The following is a 15,510-nucleotide window of genomic DNA, read 5'->3' as shown; positions in this document are numbered from 1 at the left end:
ACACACACACACACACACACACACACACACACACACACACACACACACACTCTTTCTGTCTCAGTGTAACTTAATATAATCACAGTGGTTTTCTCTGAAATTTACTAAGCCCTTGCGTGCTTACTCAGTGATTAATAGGACCAGGGGTATTTTAAAAGCACAATGTTTATAGCTCAATAGCATTATTCTAGAGTAACTTCAGTTATTACTTGTTACAGTGGAAGCCATAAGTAAAATTTCACTTTTAAGAGACTTTTGTTATGTTTCTTATGCTCAGTATCAAAACTCACAATGTGATTCCTGCCTCTTGTTTTATTCAGAGACACTTTTTCAGAAATCTTGGGTCTATTCTGGCTTATGCTTTCTTGGGGACTGCCGTTTCCTGCTTCATTATCGGGTAAGTTAACTCAATGTCAGTAATAAAATTAACACACTTTCCAAAGAGATGAGATCCACATGGGTCCAAGAGCCCGGTGTTTTCCCCAGCTATACTGAGATGCAGCTGACCGATCACATTGCTGTGAGTTTCAGGTGGACAGTGTGTTGAATTGATATATTTATAAATTGCAAAATCATTACCACCATAATATTCGCTACCACCTTCATCCTGTCACATAGTTACCATTTCTTTCTTGTGATGAGACCTACTGTCTTAGCAAAATTCAAGTATATGACACAGTATTATTACTGACAGTCCTCATGATATACCTCAGGTCCACAAACTTGTTACTCTTCTAACTGGAAGTTTGTATCTTTTGACCAACATCTCCCCATTTCCCCCATCCCCAACCCCTGACATCCAGCAGAGTCCAGAATTTCGGTGTTTAGGATGATGGCGGTTAAGATCTAGAGCCACGTCGTGCAGTGTGGTAGCTGTTAGCCCTGTGTAGCTATTCAAATTAAGATTAAGCTAAATTAAAATGAAATAAAATTTACACCTAGTCCCCAGATCTTGTTTCCTGATAACATCCTACAGTAAAAAGAACCAGGGGCCCCTTGCAGAAATGGCTGATTCTAGGGCTGGGGCAGCAAATATACAAGATAAGAATGGAGCATATCGTCAGGCTGAGAAATAAGGAAGCGCCCAGAAAACAAACAAACAAAAGGACATGGGGCGTGTCAAAGAGGCACATAGCCAACCTGAAAGCTCCGCTAAGGCCAGTGGCCAAAGAACGACAAAATAAATAACATTGTACTGGACCCAGACTATAAAGTAAACATTCAAGTCTTGACTGATATTAATAACTGATTGGATGAATAAATACATGGCAGAGAAGTGACCCATCTCCTGCGCAGAAGAATTCCAAATAATTTATGTCGACCCCCCACCCTGCAGGAGAGGGAACTTACGTCCCCTCCTGCTTTGGTTGCAGGCTGTGCCTAGTGACTTTGTCCCACCAAGGACAGCACGGGGAAAGGAGGAAGAGAGCATAGCTGGCTGGTGGGGAGAGCCTGACAAACACCACGTCTGCTAGATGATCAAGGTCAGCAGCCATAGTGGCAAATCACGCTGGGATGCTGCACCCTCGGTGTTTGTGATGAGAGTGGCACTTTCCCTCCCCAAAACACGTCACCTCGGTATAATCATGAGAAGGAAAGATCAGCCAAGTCCAAGTGGGAACACATTCTACAAAATACCCTACCAGTATTCTTCAAAACGGCCAAGGTCATCAAAACCACACAAAGTCAGAGAGACCATCCCAGCCAAGAGGAGACTACAGAGACATGATGACTAAGTGTCCTGTGGAATCCTGGATGGGATCCTGGAATAGAAAAGGGACATTAGGTAAAAGCTCAAGGAAATCAGAATAAAGTATGGACCTTAGTTACTTTTTTAAAAATGAGCTGGAAAGCTGGAGGAGATAAAAGGCCAAGGGCATTTTGTGTCGTCAAAATAGGAGGGGCTTGGACTTCGTCCTTTAAGAATGACAAATTAGCTGACTGGTATTACTGGCAAGATGGGGAAAGATTGCCAGAGAGCAGCCCAGCACCCAAGTCTGTTTGGGATCAAAGGAAATGGACAGGCAAGTGTACTTTCAGGGAAAGTCTGAAAGGAAGGGGAAAGAAGCCTTCGACGGGCAATAAAAGGCAAATCACATCTGTCCCACAGAGTTACTGGGAATCAAAGTTGAACTGTTTAAGTGTCTGGAACAGTGCCCGGCCCCCAGTATGGAAGCATTGAGTTATAGCTATGTACTGTCCAAAGGATTCCATTCTGGAAATAGTTCCTGAGCTCCCAGCTTAGTCAGTCTGTTGCTCTCGGCGCCCAGGATACAAAGGTGAGCCACAGAGTGGTCCTGAATGGCAAGAATATTATTATTAGAGTGTTAGCTGTAAGGTACAGTGAATCCATTGTGGGGTTATTTTTACTCCCCTAACCCCTGCAGTTGCCCCCCCGCACACACCCTTAGTGACATGCACCAGGCCTTTTAACACTCGTCACTCCTCCCATTTTGTAAGCTCTCCTTGTAGGAAATGTGCTCCGGCCAAGTGGAAATATTTAACTCAGGAGTCTATCTTGGAACATGTCACATCCTGCATGGCACGAGAAAGGCCACCACTGGCTTGCCCCAACCCCTGCAGAGAAGGCAAGGCCGGATACGCCGACGGGTGCACTGAGATTTTACTAGGACGTTTACAGTGTTTAGTTCCTTTTTCCTTTCTTTTCTTTTCTTTTTTTTTTTTTTCAATAATTCTTGGCAGAGAAGTTTGGTCGCTTGGACCTTCACGGCCTGCCCATGTTTGTTTTCCTCCCTAACTCGTCCAGCTCTCACTCCTTTCTACAGCTTTAAACACACCACCTTACAATCCCGTCAGTTTTGTTCAAGCCGTCGAGTACACACCGTGAAGCGTGCTTTCCCTTCCCTTCCCCTCGATTACCCGGAGGCTTCAGAGGCTTTAAGGTTGTTGCTAATCGAGGGCCCTACTTGCTAGTTGGAAGTAAGCCCAGCTTTAAGAAATGGAGTGGTGTTCACGTGTTTCAGCAAGAGGTCGTTAACGACGCACCATTACTTGGTGCCAAAGTCTTATTTGCACGTGTTCCTGGTAAGTGTCCAAGGACAGCAGCTGCCCAAGGTTTTCCCTGATCACCTGAGAAGTGCAGTACTGGGCGCTGCTCTGCTCGCATGTGGGCCAGTGTGCTCCGTGAGGAGGGTTTTCGTTTTCTCTTGTCACACACTCTCCCTCCCCTCCTCACAGAAATCTCATGTACGGTGTGGTGAAGCTCATGAAGCTCGTGGGGCAGCTCTCGGACAAATTCTACTACACAGACTGTCTCTTCTTTGGAGCCATTATCTCTGCTACCGACCCAGGTATTCGGCATTTTTGGCTTTGTCATCGTGACGTTCCATTATTTCAATCTTAAACCATTGAGAGCAACCACTGGCTTTGGTCACAGTAGGGAGACTATACAGTCAGCATGGAATGGCGGCGGAAGAGATCAGGAAGTGGTTTAACGGAGTTAGATGGCTTTTTGAAGGGTGTGTGTTTCCCTTTTGTTATTATTATTATTATTAAGATTTTACTTATTTGAGAGAAGGAGAGACCACATGTGTGTGTGCGCATGTGCATGGGCGGGGTGGCGGGGAGAGTTAGAGAGGGAGAAGCAGACTCCCCGCTGAGCGGCAAGCTGGATGTGAGGCTCGATCCCAGGACCCTGAGATCATGACCTGAGCCAAAGGTAGAGGCTTAACCCACTGAGCCACCCAGGTGCCCCTTTATTATTTTTGTGTTGTGCTAAAAAATACATAACGAATTTTACCATCTTCATCATTCTTAAGTGTGTACAGTTCAGCAGTGTCAAGTCTGTTCACACTGTCGTGCATTCAACCTCCAGAACCTTTTCATTTTGAAAACTGGAACTCGGTACGCATTAAACAGTAACTCCCCCATTTCCACCTCCCTCCAGTCCCCAGCAAGCACCATTCTTCTTCCTGTCTCTGTGAGTGTGACTACGGTAGCTACTTTATAGAAGGTGGAACCGTACAACGCTTGTCTGTGTGTGTCTGGCATGTTTGACTCCGCATAATGTCTTCATGGTTCATCTGTGCAGCAAGTGTCGGGGCTTCCTTTCTTTTCCAGACCCAATAATATTCCGCTGCGCGTCTGCACCACATTCTCTTTACGCATCTGTCCACAGTGGACACTTGGGTTGCTTCTGCCTGTATCTCCCTTTTGTCTTTCATTTTTGAATGTCTAATATGGCCATAATTTTTACACTTTGACTGTCTTCTTCCTCAGTATTATGCTTTCATCTTCATTGAGGAAATCATATCATTTCATATCATTTTCATTTGAATAAGACCTTTTCTTTTTTTTTTTTTTTTGAATAAGACCTTTTCTTAATGGGCATGCACACCGATACCTGCAGTGACTGTACTGTCTTTTGTAAACTCTTTTTTTGCTCAGTGTTCCTGCATAACAGCACACCGTGGCCTGGTTCCAATTCATAACTCTCTGACCTTGTACTTTCTGAGTGTCAGTCGAACTATTTCTTCAAAGCGGAATCATTATATGCCTGCCCCGCTCTGCAGCTCCAGAACAAACAAACAAAAAACCTCCTTTCTCCAAGTTGGAACCTACAATTAAATCAGTTCACATAAAGCAGTTCTAGCTAGTCCTTCCTCTGATGTCAACCACTGAGAGGACATTGTAGGCAAAGAACGTACAGAGAAAAAGATGGCACTGTCCCGGTAATGGAGGTGCAAAGGCCTTCTCACCATCCGGGTGCCCTCTAACATTCTGGACAGTAATGGTTTTAAAGATACTAAGAATCTCCCCACCACACAACTGTACCATGCCTCGTGAGGAGTCCTCTAGATCAGTGCGATGATAGACATGGTCTGTGTTCTGTGCCCAGTCTGGTATGGCAGCCAGTAGCCACATACGGCCACTGAACCCTCGAAATGAGGGGTGGTGCAACTGAAGAACTGACTTTAAAATTTATTTTGTGTTAAGTAATTTGAATTTAGATAGCTACACGTGCTAGGGCTGACAGTTGTGTGGCTCTGAAAACTGCCACTGTTCCAAAAACCATTGACCCCTCTTACTGCCATACTTTATTCCAAACACTAAGTAAACTGGTATCAAAGACTTGGCTGGTTGAAGTACCCTGGGTTTGGAAAAAGAGTGCCGGGAGGTAGAGTCGCAGGTGGAAGTTTGAGTCCGAGACCCTCCAGCCACTGACCAGGTGGGCCTGTGCACACCTTCTCTCCTCCGTGTCAGTTTCCTCATTCAAGAAGTAGGAATAATGATACCTATTTCCCAGGGCTATCATGAACATTAAATGAACGAACACATGTAAACCATTGACCATAGCATCTGCTAATCATGTCGGTCTCTATCCACATCTGGCTCAGGCAGAGATTTCTAAGACAGGTGTTTAGTCTCTCTGAAAATATACTACTAACTATACTCATCTGTAACTTAAAAAAAAAGTTTTTTTTTTAATTTATTTGAGAGAACAGGGGTAGAGGGGCAAAGGGAGAGGAAGAGAATCTCAAGCAGACTCCCCGCAGAGCAAGGAGCCCAATGTGGGGCTCGATCTCGCCACCCTGAGATCACAACCTGAGCCGAAACCAAGAGTCAGATGCTTAACCAACTGAGCCACCCAGGTGCCCCCTTGTCTGTAACTTTATCCCTAACTTCTTACACTAGTACCACCAATAAGCAAAGGGAAATTACTGTCATATAAAGTTCACTGATGTTGTTTTCTGACCTATTAGTATTGCTTCATTTAATTGGATAGAAAGGCTTATTTTTTTTCCAGGTTATCTTCTTAATTGTTTCCTTCCCTTTAATGTGTCCATGCTGTGGTAGAAATTAATGGAAGGCATCACCATGACACAGCGTTGTTATTTGGTCTGTGAAGATTGGCACAGTAAGGGTTTTATATAAATGAAAGTTCTAGAAGTTTGAAAGTTTAAGCTTATTAAACACCAGGACATTAACTTTAACTGCTTTTTAATGGAAATCTTTCTGAAATGTGGACTGTTTTTATAAATTAAAAGCCTTTTATCAACTTCCTAAAAATCTATCGTTTGAAAACTTGGGCCATAAAAGAAATAAAAACTTGAGTACAGAGTTAGAAGGGGCCAAAAGACCAGATTGACTCCTTGTGTCTGCTACATCAGACCAAAATTCCGATATTGGTATACGTAGTGGTGTTGACTGATAATGAAGAAATCCAAGTCCTTGTCCCTGAGTACATCACACTGGGCTCGAGACACCAGTCTTCCGGTCTTCCTGTGGAAGGGGACACCACATGTGTGCGGTTGTGTAGCCGGCTCTGTGACCTGCAGGCATCTCTCTTGTGTGGTTATGTGTTGGGGGGCCACATGGACTGTTACTTTAGACAGACCCACAGCTTGGCAGAGGACAATGTACGTTTCCCACCCAGAGCACATCTCCAACAGCCACCAGAGAAAATGACTCGCTCCTCCTTGCCGTGCCTCACAAGGAAGCGGTTCCTCTCATTTTGATTCTGTCACTTTTACGCCCCTCGACTTGACCAGGCCTGCTCACGGCCTTGTCAGAGAGTAATTCTCTAGTTGTGTCACCGGGGCTGCTCAGTCTCTTGCTTATCCTTTGTGACTCTGTTCCAATATGCCACCTGCCTACACGCTCTGCCCTTACTCCTTCAGCTGCTCGCTCCCACAGCTCTTGAGTCAAGCCTGGTTTGTATGTAATGATACTCGCCACTCGTTACTGAGCGTTGGCAGGTGCTAAGTGCTCTTCAGTGCACAGATGAAGTGCTCGGGGACAACTTCAATGCATGGAATGAGCAGATTCAGGTTCTTGAATTTTCCTTCGTCCTACATCTGCCCTCTTATTTTTTTCTCACTACTTTTCAGAAAATGCCTTTATCAGAGATCTTCAGGCAATTACCTGGCATTTCTTAGTCCCTGTCTGGCTAGAGACAGCCCTGGTGACAGCTCTGTCTGATTTCAAGGGTCCCTCTGTGGGGGGAGCAGCCCCTTTACTCTCCACCTTGAGAAGCCACTCACCCAGTCTGTCACCCCCTCCATCATCTTCGGATTGTCCCCACCTACACTGCTCTTCTTGCTCAGGCACAGCCTGGCTCAGGAGGGGCACACGGGGGTCCCTGCATTGTTCTATGAAGGGATGGGCAGGGAGAATGAGAAATTGAAAATCAGAGCAGCCAAATTAAGACCGGGACCGTGTAATTGTTCATTGCTATGAGTATTAGCTCTGTAGGCTGTAAGCAAGCCTTTCTTGTCACAAGTAAGTGAGCTAGCTGTACATCTTTGTTTTGTTTTACTATTGCTAACTGTAGAATTGCAGGAAAATGGTGTTTAATGTCAAAAGGGCTCTTGAAAATCATGGTGCTCAAGCTCCCCTGCTTCACTAAATCTTTGGACTTGGCTGTGAGCTAAGTTCTCATAGCCTGTTGGTGGCTATGTGAAATGGCTTCTGTTTTCCCCTCCAGATTAACTCACCACCCTTCTCCACCCTCCTTTGGGCACCAGGAGGCTGATTTGTATGGAAGATTCCAAAGTTTCCTTTGCTGTCTGGTTTCCCATTGGATTTGTCCAGAGGGGAGCACCAGTGGGCAACTGGAAGGAGGGTGGAGATGCAGGGTCCTGTGGGCTGGTTGTGTTCCTTGATCAGGGGACACTGATCCCATCAGGGGACCCTCTCTACACGGCTCCTGGTTCAGGCAGTCATGCCTTCTCTGGACCCTCTGGGCCCAGGCATAGTATAGGATAGTCCCTGTTTTCAGCAAAACATACTGTCTCTCTCTTGTGGTTTTTCCCATACTCTGCCCACATTTCCATAAACACTCCCTTCGTTAAATACTTCTCAAATTGCTCAGTTTAAGGGTCTTCTCTCTCTCCTGCCAGGACCCTGATTGATAAAGTCCTGGGTCCCAGGTCTCCTGGGTTGCCAGCCCTGTGTTCTGTTCATTGAGATTAGCCCCCACCAGTCTTGAGTCCCCAAGTGACTGGTGTGACCAGAGGCTCCAGTACCAAGTATGGGTGGACATGTCATATGAGCAATGGCTAAAACTTCGCTTGGGTTCAACTACTGAGATTTTGGGAGTTTCTACAACAGAAAGCAGCCCATCAGACAGGGCCTGTTTTCTCTTCTCTGAATTAGGGGAAATGATAGTACTACCCACCTAGGGGTGCGGACTAAAAGAGATTATAAAACGTTTGTCATAGTGCCTGCTTCTTGGTTAGTCCTTAGTAATAATTGTTGTTATTAGCCTTACCAGTTTTTCATCAACATTGGGTTAAAACATTATAATTCTTTTTTTAAGATTGTATTTATTTGAAAGAGCAAGCACGAGCAGGGGGAGGGGCAGAGGAAGAAGGAGAGAGCCAGGAAGACTCCCCGCTGAGCTGGGAGCCCAGTGAGGGGCTCCATCTTAGGACTCCTCAAGATCATGACCTGAGCCAAAGTCAGATACTTAATCAATTAGGCCACCCAGGTGCCCCAAAACAAGATAATTCTTATGTCACATAATGCTAAACTAGTAGAATAAAGGTTTTATATTAGTCCGGGTTCTTCAGAGAAACAGAATTAATAGGGTGTGGGTGTGTGTGTGCACGCACGCATGCGTGCACGCACATGTGTGGAGAGAGAGAGAGAATGAGCAAGAAAGTAAGAAAAGAGATCAAGTGAATATGAAGAATTGGCCATGTGACTGTGGAGGCTGAGAAGTCCCCAGATCTGCTGTCTGAAGGCCTGAAAACTGGGAAAGCCAATGCTGTCCTTCCAGTCTGGTCCAAAGACAGGAGGAGACCGTTGTCCCAGCTGAAAGACGGGAAGCAAGAGCAAAGTTTTCCTCACTCAGCCTTCAGCCAACTGGATGAGTCCCACCAACAACGGGGCGGGCAATCTGCTTTACTAAGTCTTCTGACTCAAATGTTAATCTCATCCGAAACCTCACAGACAAACCCAGAATCATGTTTAATCAAATATCTGAGGCCTCATGGCCTAGTCAGGTTGACAGATAAAATTCACCCCCCACAGGTTTTCTGGAAGGACCCACAGATACTGTTCATATAATAGATACTCCAGAAAATAAGAATTTTTTAGCCAAATCCCCAAAGATTTTTCCTTTTATGTTACTTGATAAACTGTATTTAAGGATGGATGAAAGAGACTGACCTTGTGTCTTGTGTTATGAAGATGACATGTCCTCTAGGAAGTATGCCTTCTGGCGATGCCCCCCATAGTGATTCGAGCATGTGGATGTATAATTACCTGGAGCAGCCTCGTGACAGAGTCCACATCTGTCCTATCCAAGCTGTTCTTTGCTTCGTCTCAATAAATGAATGAAACTTTTTGAAAAGGAGAGAATGATGGGGACAGTGTAGTTTTAGAATCTTCCTTAATCCCTAATAGAAAAGGAGGAAGCAGGACAGCAAAAGTAAAAACACAGGGATACAGCTGGTTAACATAGTACGTATGGGTCCCCAGATATTATCTGCTGGGGTCAGACCACCAGCAGCAGCGAGACTAGGGTCGGAACTGCAGCTGTGCAGGAGGAAACGGGGAACTTTCCCCCAAGTATTCACACTCAAAAGGAAGGGTCCCCACTCGGAGTAAAGAACTTGGTAGGTATATCAGATAGCAACAGTGAAAGCTGGGACGCACTACACAGGCTCCAATCTGTGGGTGACAGCGAGGACACTGGAGGAGGTGTGAAACTGCTGAGGTGACCCGAGCCCTCAGGGCTCTCGAAAAATACCCAGTGAAAATCTCTCTGGAAGGACAGAGCCACTCCCTGAAAAGGAACTGCTAAGGACCACAGACCCAGCGTGACAGGGCATCAAAGGAGAAAGAAAGCTCAGACACCCATCGAGAAAAGAGACCAGAGGAAGTATTTTATGAGTATTAAGGGGGTGGCTATGCTTGGAGGCCGCATTTTCAGTATTTCAATGTAAAACCAGCAGAGGGAGCCCTAGAGCCATGAAAGGAGGAAAGCTAGTCTGGGTCTTCCCCTCCCCACCTCCCTTAAAATGAGCAGCTCGAAGTGGATTGAGATCCTACTTCATGCAACCATACTGTAAGAAAAAATGAGGATAGCCCCTCTGAATAATAAAGTTGCAGATAATTAAGTAATATCAGCAAAATAGGGTACCAAAGCAGAATATTACTAATATTCTGATAGAAGCTAAAGGAAATTCAGGGGCTACCTGGGTGGCTCAGTTGGTTGAACATCGGACTCTTGCTTTCTGCTTCGGTCGTGATTTCAGAATCATGGGATCGAGCCCCACATCGGCTCCACATTCAGCACTGGGTCTGCTTGTCCCTCTCCCTCTGCTCTCCCCTGCCCTGGTAACTTGCTTGTGCTCTCTCACTCTCTCACTCTCTCTCTCTCAAATAAATAAAATCTTTTTTTTAAAGAAAAAAGGAAATTTGGAAAATGATAGAAGTTATGAAAGCACTGTGAACATCAGGATTGGAAAATTCAGAACTGAGAGGAGTAAACAATAGGCATCGTGGATAGAGTTGACAGAAAGGAGCAGATGAGGAGCCCAGGCAGTAAACAAGATGTAAAAAAAAATTTCAAAAACTCAATTTAAAAATGGACAAAACCTAAGCAGTAGTGTCGGGGAATAACCTTGGGTAATCAAACTGTAAGGAAATGCAGGAAAACAATTACTATAAAACGAGGTTGGTGGTTACGTTTAAGTGGGAGAAGGGGCTTGAAATTAGGATGCTACATAGAGGTGGGCTTCCGGTGGGGGCTGGCAAAATTCCATTGCCTGCACTGGGTGATGGCTACAAAGAGGGGTTAGCTTGTAATAACTCACAAAGGTAAATATTCATTTGGTTTTGTTTTCTAATTGTGTCTGTTAGTAATGCCTTTGGTTGCAAATAGCAGAACAAGCTGGCTCATAGGAGCTTAAACAGAGAGCTGTCTCTCTTAGCTTACGTCCCTCAGCTGGTGCCTCGGCTCCCGCGACAGTCAAGTGTCCGGGCACCCCGTCTCTCCAGGGCACTGCCCTTGTGTTTCAGATGCACATTTGTTGCCCACTGGAGGCGAGATGACTGTGTTACAGCCATCTGTCCACTCTCCTCCAGGCAAGAAGAGGTGACACTCACTGCAGGAGAAGCTGGGGAGATGAGTTTTTAGTTTTTAAAGTCCTTATGGTAGAAACGAATGAAGCAGAAGGTGGTTGGGCATGAGTGTGGAGAGGAGCCTGCCTGCCTGCCTGCATTTCTCTGGAACAGTGGTTCTTCACCGGGGGGGGGGGGGGGGGATTTGTGCCCCTCAGGAGACATTGGCAACGTCTGTAGACACATCTGGCTGTCCCAGTCAGCCGGGAGCGTGCAACGCTACTGGTATCTAGTGAGTGGAGGCCAAAAGTGCTTCTGCACATCCTACAGGGCACAGGGCAGCCGCCCACAATCAAGAATCCACTGGCCCCAAATGGCCATCGTGCTGCGGTTGAGGGACTCCAGAATGCCTTCACGGGGACAGGGTGGTCCAGACTGATGTAAATCATTATGTTAATAATACTAACACATTGTTTGTCTTTTTTAAAAAGATTTATTTATTTTTAAGAGGGTGAGAGAGACGGTGAGGGAGAGAGCGAGTGGGGGAAGGGGCAGAGGGGGAGAATATCCAAGCCAACTCCTGCTGAGCGCAGAGCTCTGGGGCTCAGTCTCACAATCCTGTGAGATCAGGACCTGAGCAAGAATCAAGTGTCAGACACTCAACTGACTGAGGCACCCAGGCGCCCTCATTATTTGTCTTTTTACTTTCATTTTTTCACGTGTGTCTAGTGGAGTAGGGTTTTCCAGAGGCTGCATAACATGCGCTGTTGACTATCTGGTGGTCAAGTGCGGAAAGAGGTAAGAGAACCATCTATCTTCCAATCTAGATACTGTCTTCTAGTCTAGATACTGAAGAAATCTGAAAAACTATAAAACAAATGGCTCTCTCCTCACTGATTTTTTTTTGTTTTGGAAAATATAATTATTTTTCATCAAAAATATGTACGTTAAGGAGTGCCTGGGTGGCTGAGTTGGTTAAGCATCTGCCTTCGGCTCGGGTCATGATCCCGGGGTCCTGGGATCAAGCCCCAAGTCGGGTCCCTGCTCAGCGGGGAGCCTGCTTCTCCCCCTGTCCCTCCCCCCACTCATGCTCACTGGCGCCTCTCTCTTTCTCTCAGATAAATACATAAAATCTTTTAAAAAATAAGTACATTAACATATGATGGGGTCTATTCCTAGTTTTAAATGCATAAATATTTTTTAAAATATTTAAATTTTGGGTTCTGGGAATGCTGTGGTCAGTGGGAAAAGGGTTTCTGCCTTTCACTTTACCAGTGGAGCCAAACACATTCACTGTGATTATTTCTTAAAGTTCTGTAACAGAGGTCATTTCCGAGTGTGGTGGGATTGCACTAGAGAGCGCAGGGTGATGAGGTGGTGTTCTTAGAATGGAGCCTCCTATCAGACCTCACTCAGATCAGGATGACTGTCATTTTCATTTTGTTTCGTTTGTCTCCCAAACTGCCCTGTTCCACCAAAGGTAGGAATTGGCTCTATACATTTGTCACCGGTGGCTTAAGCTGCAACTCACTGATATGCTTCCTGCCCATTTTTAGTGACTGTACTGGCAATATTTAATGAATTGCACGCAGACGTGGACCTTTACGCACTTCTCTTCGGGGAAAGCGTCCTAAATGATGCTGTTGCCATTGTCCTGTCCTCGTAAGTAACAATATTACTCTGCCCCGGGGAAGAGAGCCTCCGGCTTCCGGAAGGCTCTGGGCTCAATTCAGAAGCTTATCTTAAAAATGTTAAAGATTGAACCAGGTGTTTTTCTCCACTGATAAAATTACGCTGCTTTGTCCACTTGGCCGTGATCCAAATGCTGATGGCAGCATGACACGAGGGCTGCGGGTTAAAGGCATACAGCAGGGGGAGTGCTGGGCAGAGTGTGGATACCATTGTGTAAGGTGGGCGTGCTCTGTTTTAACTCTCTTCTTTTTAAACCCCAGGTCTATTGTTGCCTACCAGCCAGCGGGGCTGAACACGCATGCCTTTGACGCTGCTGCCTTTTTTAAATCAGTGGGCATTTTTCTAGGCATATTTAGTGGCTCTTTCACCATGGGAGCCGTGACGGGCGTTGTGACTGCTCTAATATCCTTTCTGTGCTTTCCGCCCCTGCCTGGGTAGGATCGCGTGCTAGTACACTCGCGAGAGCAAGGTCTCGGTTCTTCCTCTCAGAAATGGTTTCTTTTTTTTCTTCCAGAAATGAATCTTTAATCGATGCTTCCACTGGGGTCAGGGGGTAGGGGTGGGGGCTCCTGAAATGTGTCCCTTTGGTGAAATGTGACAGTCGAGTATGTAGCTAGCTAGGCCTCTGAGAAAATGTCTGGGAGTGTGACTCTAGCCTTAGCTCCATCCCCACCTCTGCATTCTCTCCCTCTGGCAGAGCAGCTGGAGATAGGAGTTTGGGAGGACATTGGTTTTGGAGTCGGGGAGAGAGCCAGGAGGCCGGGAGGGAGCAGGCCGGAAAGTACTGGAGCCTGGAGCCTGCCTTCAGCTGTTGTGGGTCACATGGGCTACCGTGGCTGTAACTGCCTGGGGCCATCAGTGGCTGTTACTGCAAGGTGGCCTCCTGTAAGTGAAGGGTTGTATCCTATTCACTTAGAAAACCAGCCAAGCAACAGTAAAGCAAAGCACGGGCTGAGCAGACCACCCCTCGACAGGTGTGCGGAGTACTTCGTCAAATGTTCTTTCGGTGGCATTTAGATCCCCACTGTCCAATACGATGCCACAGGAGCCACAGCTGCCAGCCACGTCATCTCAGCCTACAGTCAAAATCCAGATTATCACTGAGATTTCATACGTGCAATTTCTATAATAAACCTCTGCAACGTTGCACTCGCATTTTGCTCCCACAGCATCTCCCAACTCAGACTAGCCCCACTTCCGGTGTTCAGGAGCCCCTCGTGGCTAGTGGCTACCCTACTGGATGGCCCAGATCCATCGCTTCCTTCCCAGAGGCCCCGTGATGCCCTGGGGACTCAGGCTGCTCGGTGAGAGCACTCAGGAAAGGCTTCCATGCTAGCCCACTGGAAGGGCAGTGTTACGAGGGGACTCTTTCTTTGTCCCCGAAAATGACACCAGTACCCAGAGTTGTGCATTTTATTTCTTCATTTCTCACGCATTCGTGAGGCACCTGCTGTTGGCCTCAGGTCATAGCGGCCCACAGAGGTCAGAGTCTCACTGTCCTCATCTCCCTCCCCAGGCCCTGCCTGAGGTACCCCCAGTGCTGTTAGAACTCCCTGCCAGTCACCCCTCAGGCCAAGACCAAGCCCCTCAGAGCCCTGGGCATTTTAAGGAGCACAGAGAACCTATTTCCCATTGCTTTAGAAAGCTCCATTTTTTAAAGACTGCTTTATTGAGGTAAAATTTGCATACCATACAATTCACCCTTTTGAAGTGTACAGTTAAATGGCTTTGGGTATGTTACATTACTATCTTTTTAAATTGTGGTAAAATACGTATAATGCAATTGGCCATTTGAAGCATTTTAGGTGTATAATTCAGTGGCATTAAGTACATCCACATTGTTCATGCCACCGTCCCCACTGTTTCCAGATCTTTGTCATCATCGTAGACAGAAACAATAACCCCCTCTCTCCTCTTTCCCAGCCCTTGATAACCTCTTTTCTACCGGAAAACTTACTTTTTCTTGCTTTAAAAACCGAGCAGCAACTTTGGGGCCCCCAAAAGAAGAGTTGTAGGGAAAGGATAGCCCTTAGGGAAGGGGGTTCTGGGCTTACCGAGTGTGGTTCTTGGTGGCCCCCATAACTTGTTCCCGGAGCCAAATTCCTTGACAGAGGCCCACGTGACCAAGTTTACCAAGCTGCACTGCTTCCCGCTCCTGGAGACGGCACTCTTCTTCTTGATGTCCTGGAGCACCTTCCTTTTGGCGGAAGCCTGTGGCTTCACAGGTGGGTTTTCACTACCCGTGGGCTACCCTTCCCCTCCTGGCAGCCAGGGCTGTGCAAACTGGAGGGGAGCTCGCGGAGCCGCCCGGTGGAGTTCATTCAGTGCTCCCATAGCGTCTGCATGGAGGGTTGCTGAGCGAGGCTGGTGTTCTGCCTGAGGAATAGTTTTGTTTCCCAGAGCTACACATTTTTAAAGGATGAAATTTATTGCTTCAAGCTCCGCTGTCTCTGACTACTGGTTCCAGTTGCAAGCAAATGTTTAGCTGCAGAGGTTAATGAACATATTAACCTCTTCGCTGTTATCATCCCTTAGATTGCTGCTGCTTTCACAAACAGTAACAAGCAACAGACAAAATCTGTATCCTTGTAAGGGTAACTTTGTATCTACTCTGATGAATGTGAACACAGTTCATCCTTGTTTTGGCTCTGGTTTATTTAATCATTATTTTTCAATACTATGTGTTTATGATGCCAGTTTCATGTATTAGTATAAGTAACCTTGTGGTTGTAGTTCTTCCCATTCTCTCATCAAAAAAAAAAAAAAAAAAATCACTGAATTTTT

General features: G+C 46.2%; 2 protein-coding genes across 2 annotated transcripts in view; both read left to right on the top strand.

Moving 5' to 3' along the window:
* The window catches only part of LOC111150571 (zinc finger protein 674-like), an 886,492-nt gene that overhangs the window by 698,988 nt on the left and 171,994 nt on the right, over window positions 1–15,510 (top strand). The window lies entirely within an intron of this gene.
* LOC111150345 (solute carrier family 9 member A7) overlaps window positions 1–15,510 on the top strand; it is a 133,859-nt gene that overhangs the window by 71,381 nt on the left and 46,968 nt on the right. Inside the window, exons 4-8 of the mRNA XM_022507797.1 lie at window positions 321–397; window positions 3,199–3,311; window positions 12,591–12,696; window positions 12,987–13,128; window positions 14,846–14,968. Of these exons, the coding sequence (XP_022363505.1) occupies window positions 321–397; window positions 3,199–3,311; window positions 12,591–12,696; window positions 12,987–13,128; window positions 14,846–14,968 (561 nt within the window). The remainder of the gene's footprint in view (window positions 1–320; window positions 398–3,198; window positions 3,312–12,590; window positions 12,697–12,986; window positions 13,129–14,845; window positions 14,969–15,510) is intronic.

Source organism: Enhydra lutris, unplaced genomic scaffold (genome assembly GCF_002288905.1).
Source record: "Enhydra lutris kenyoni isolate GAN:26980312 unplaced genomic scaffold, ASM228890v2 scaffoldscaffold23, whole genome shotgun sequence".
Classification (NCBI taxonomy): domain Eukaryota; kingdom Metazoa; phylum Chordata; class Mammalia; order Carnivora; family Mustelidae; genus Enhydra; species Enhydra lutris.
This window is presented reverse-complemented; position numbering and strand designations above follow the sequence as displayed.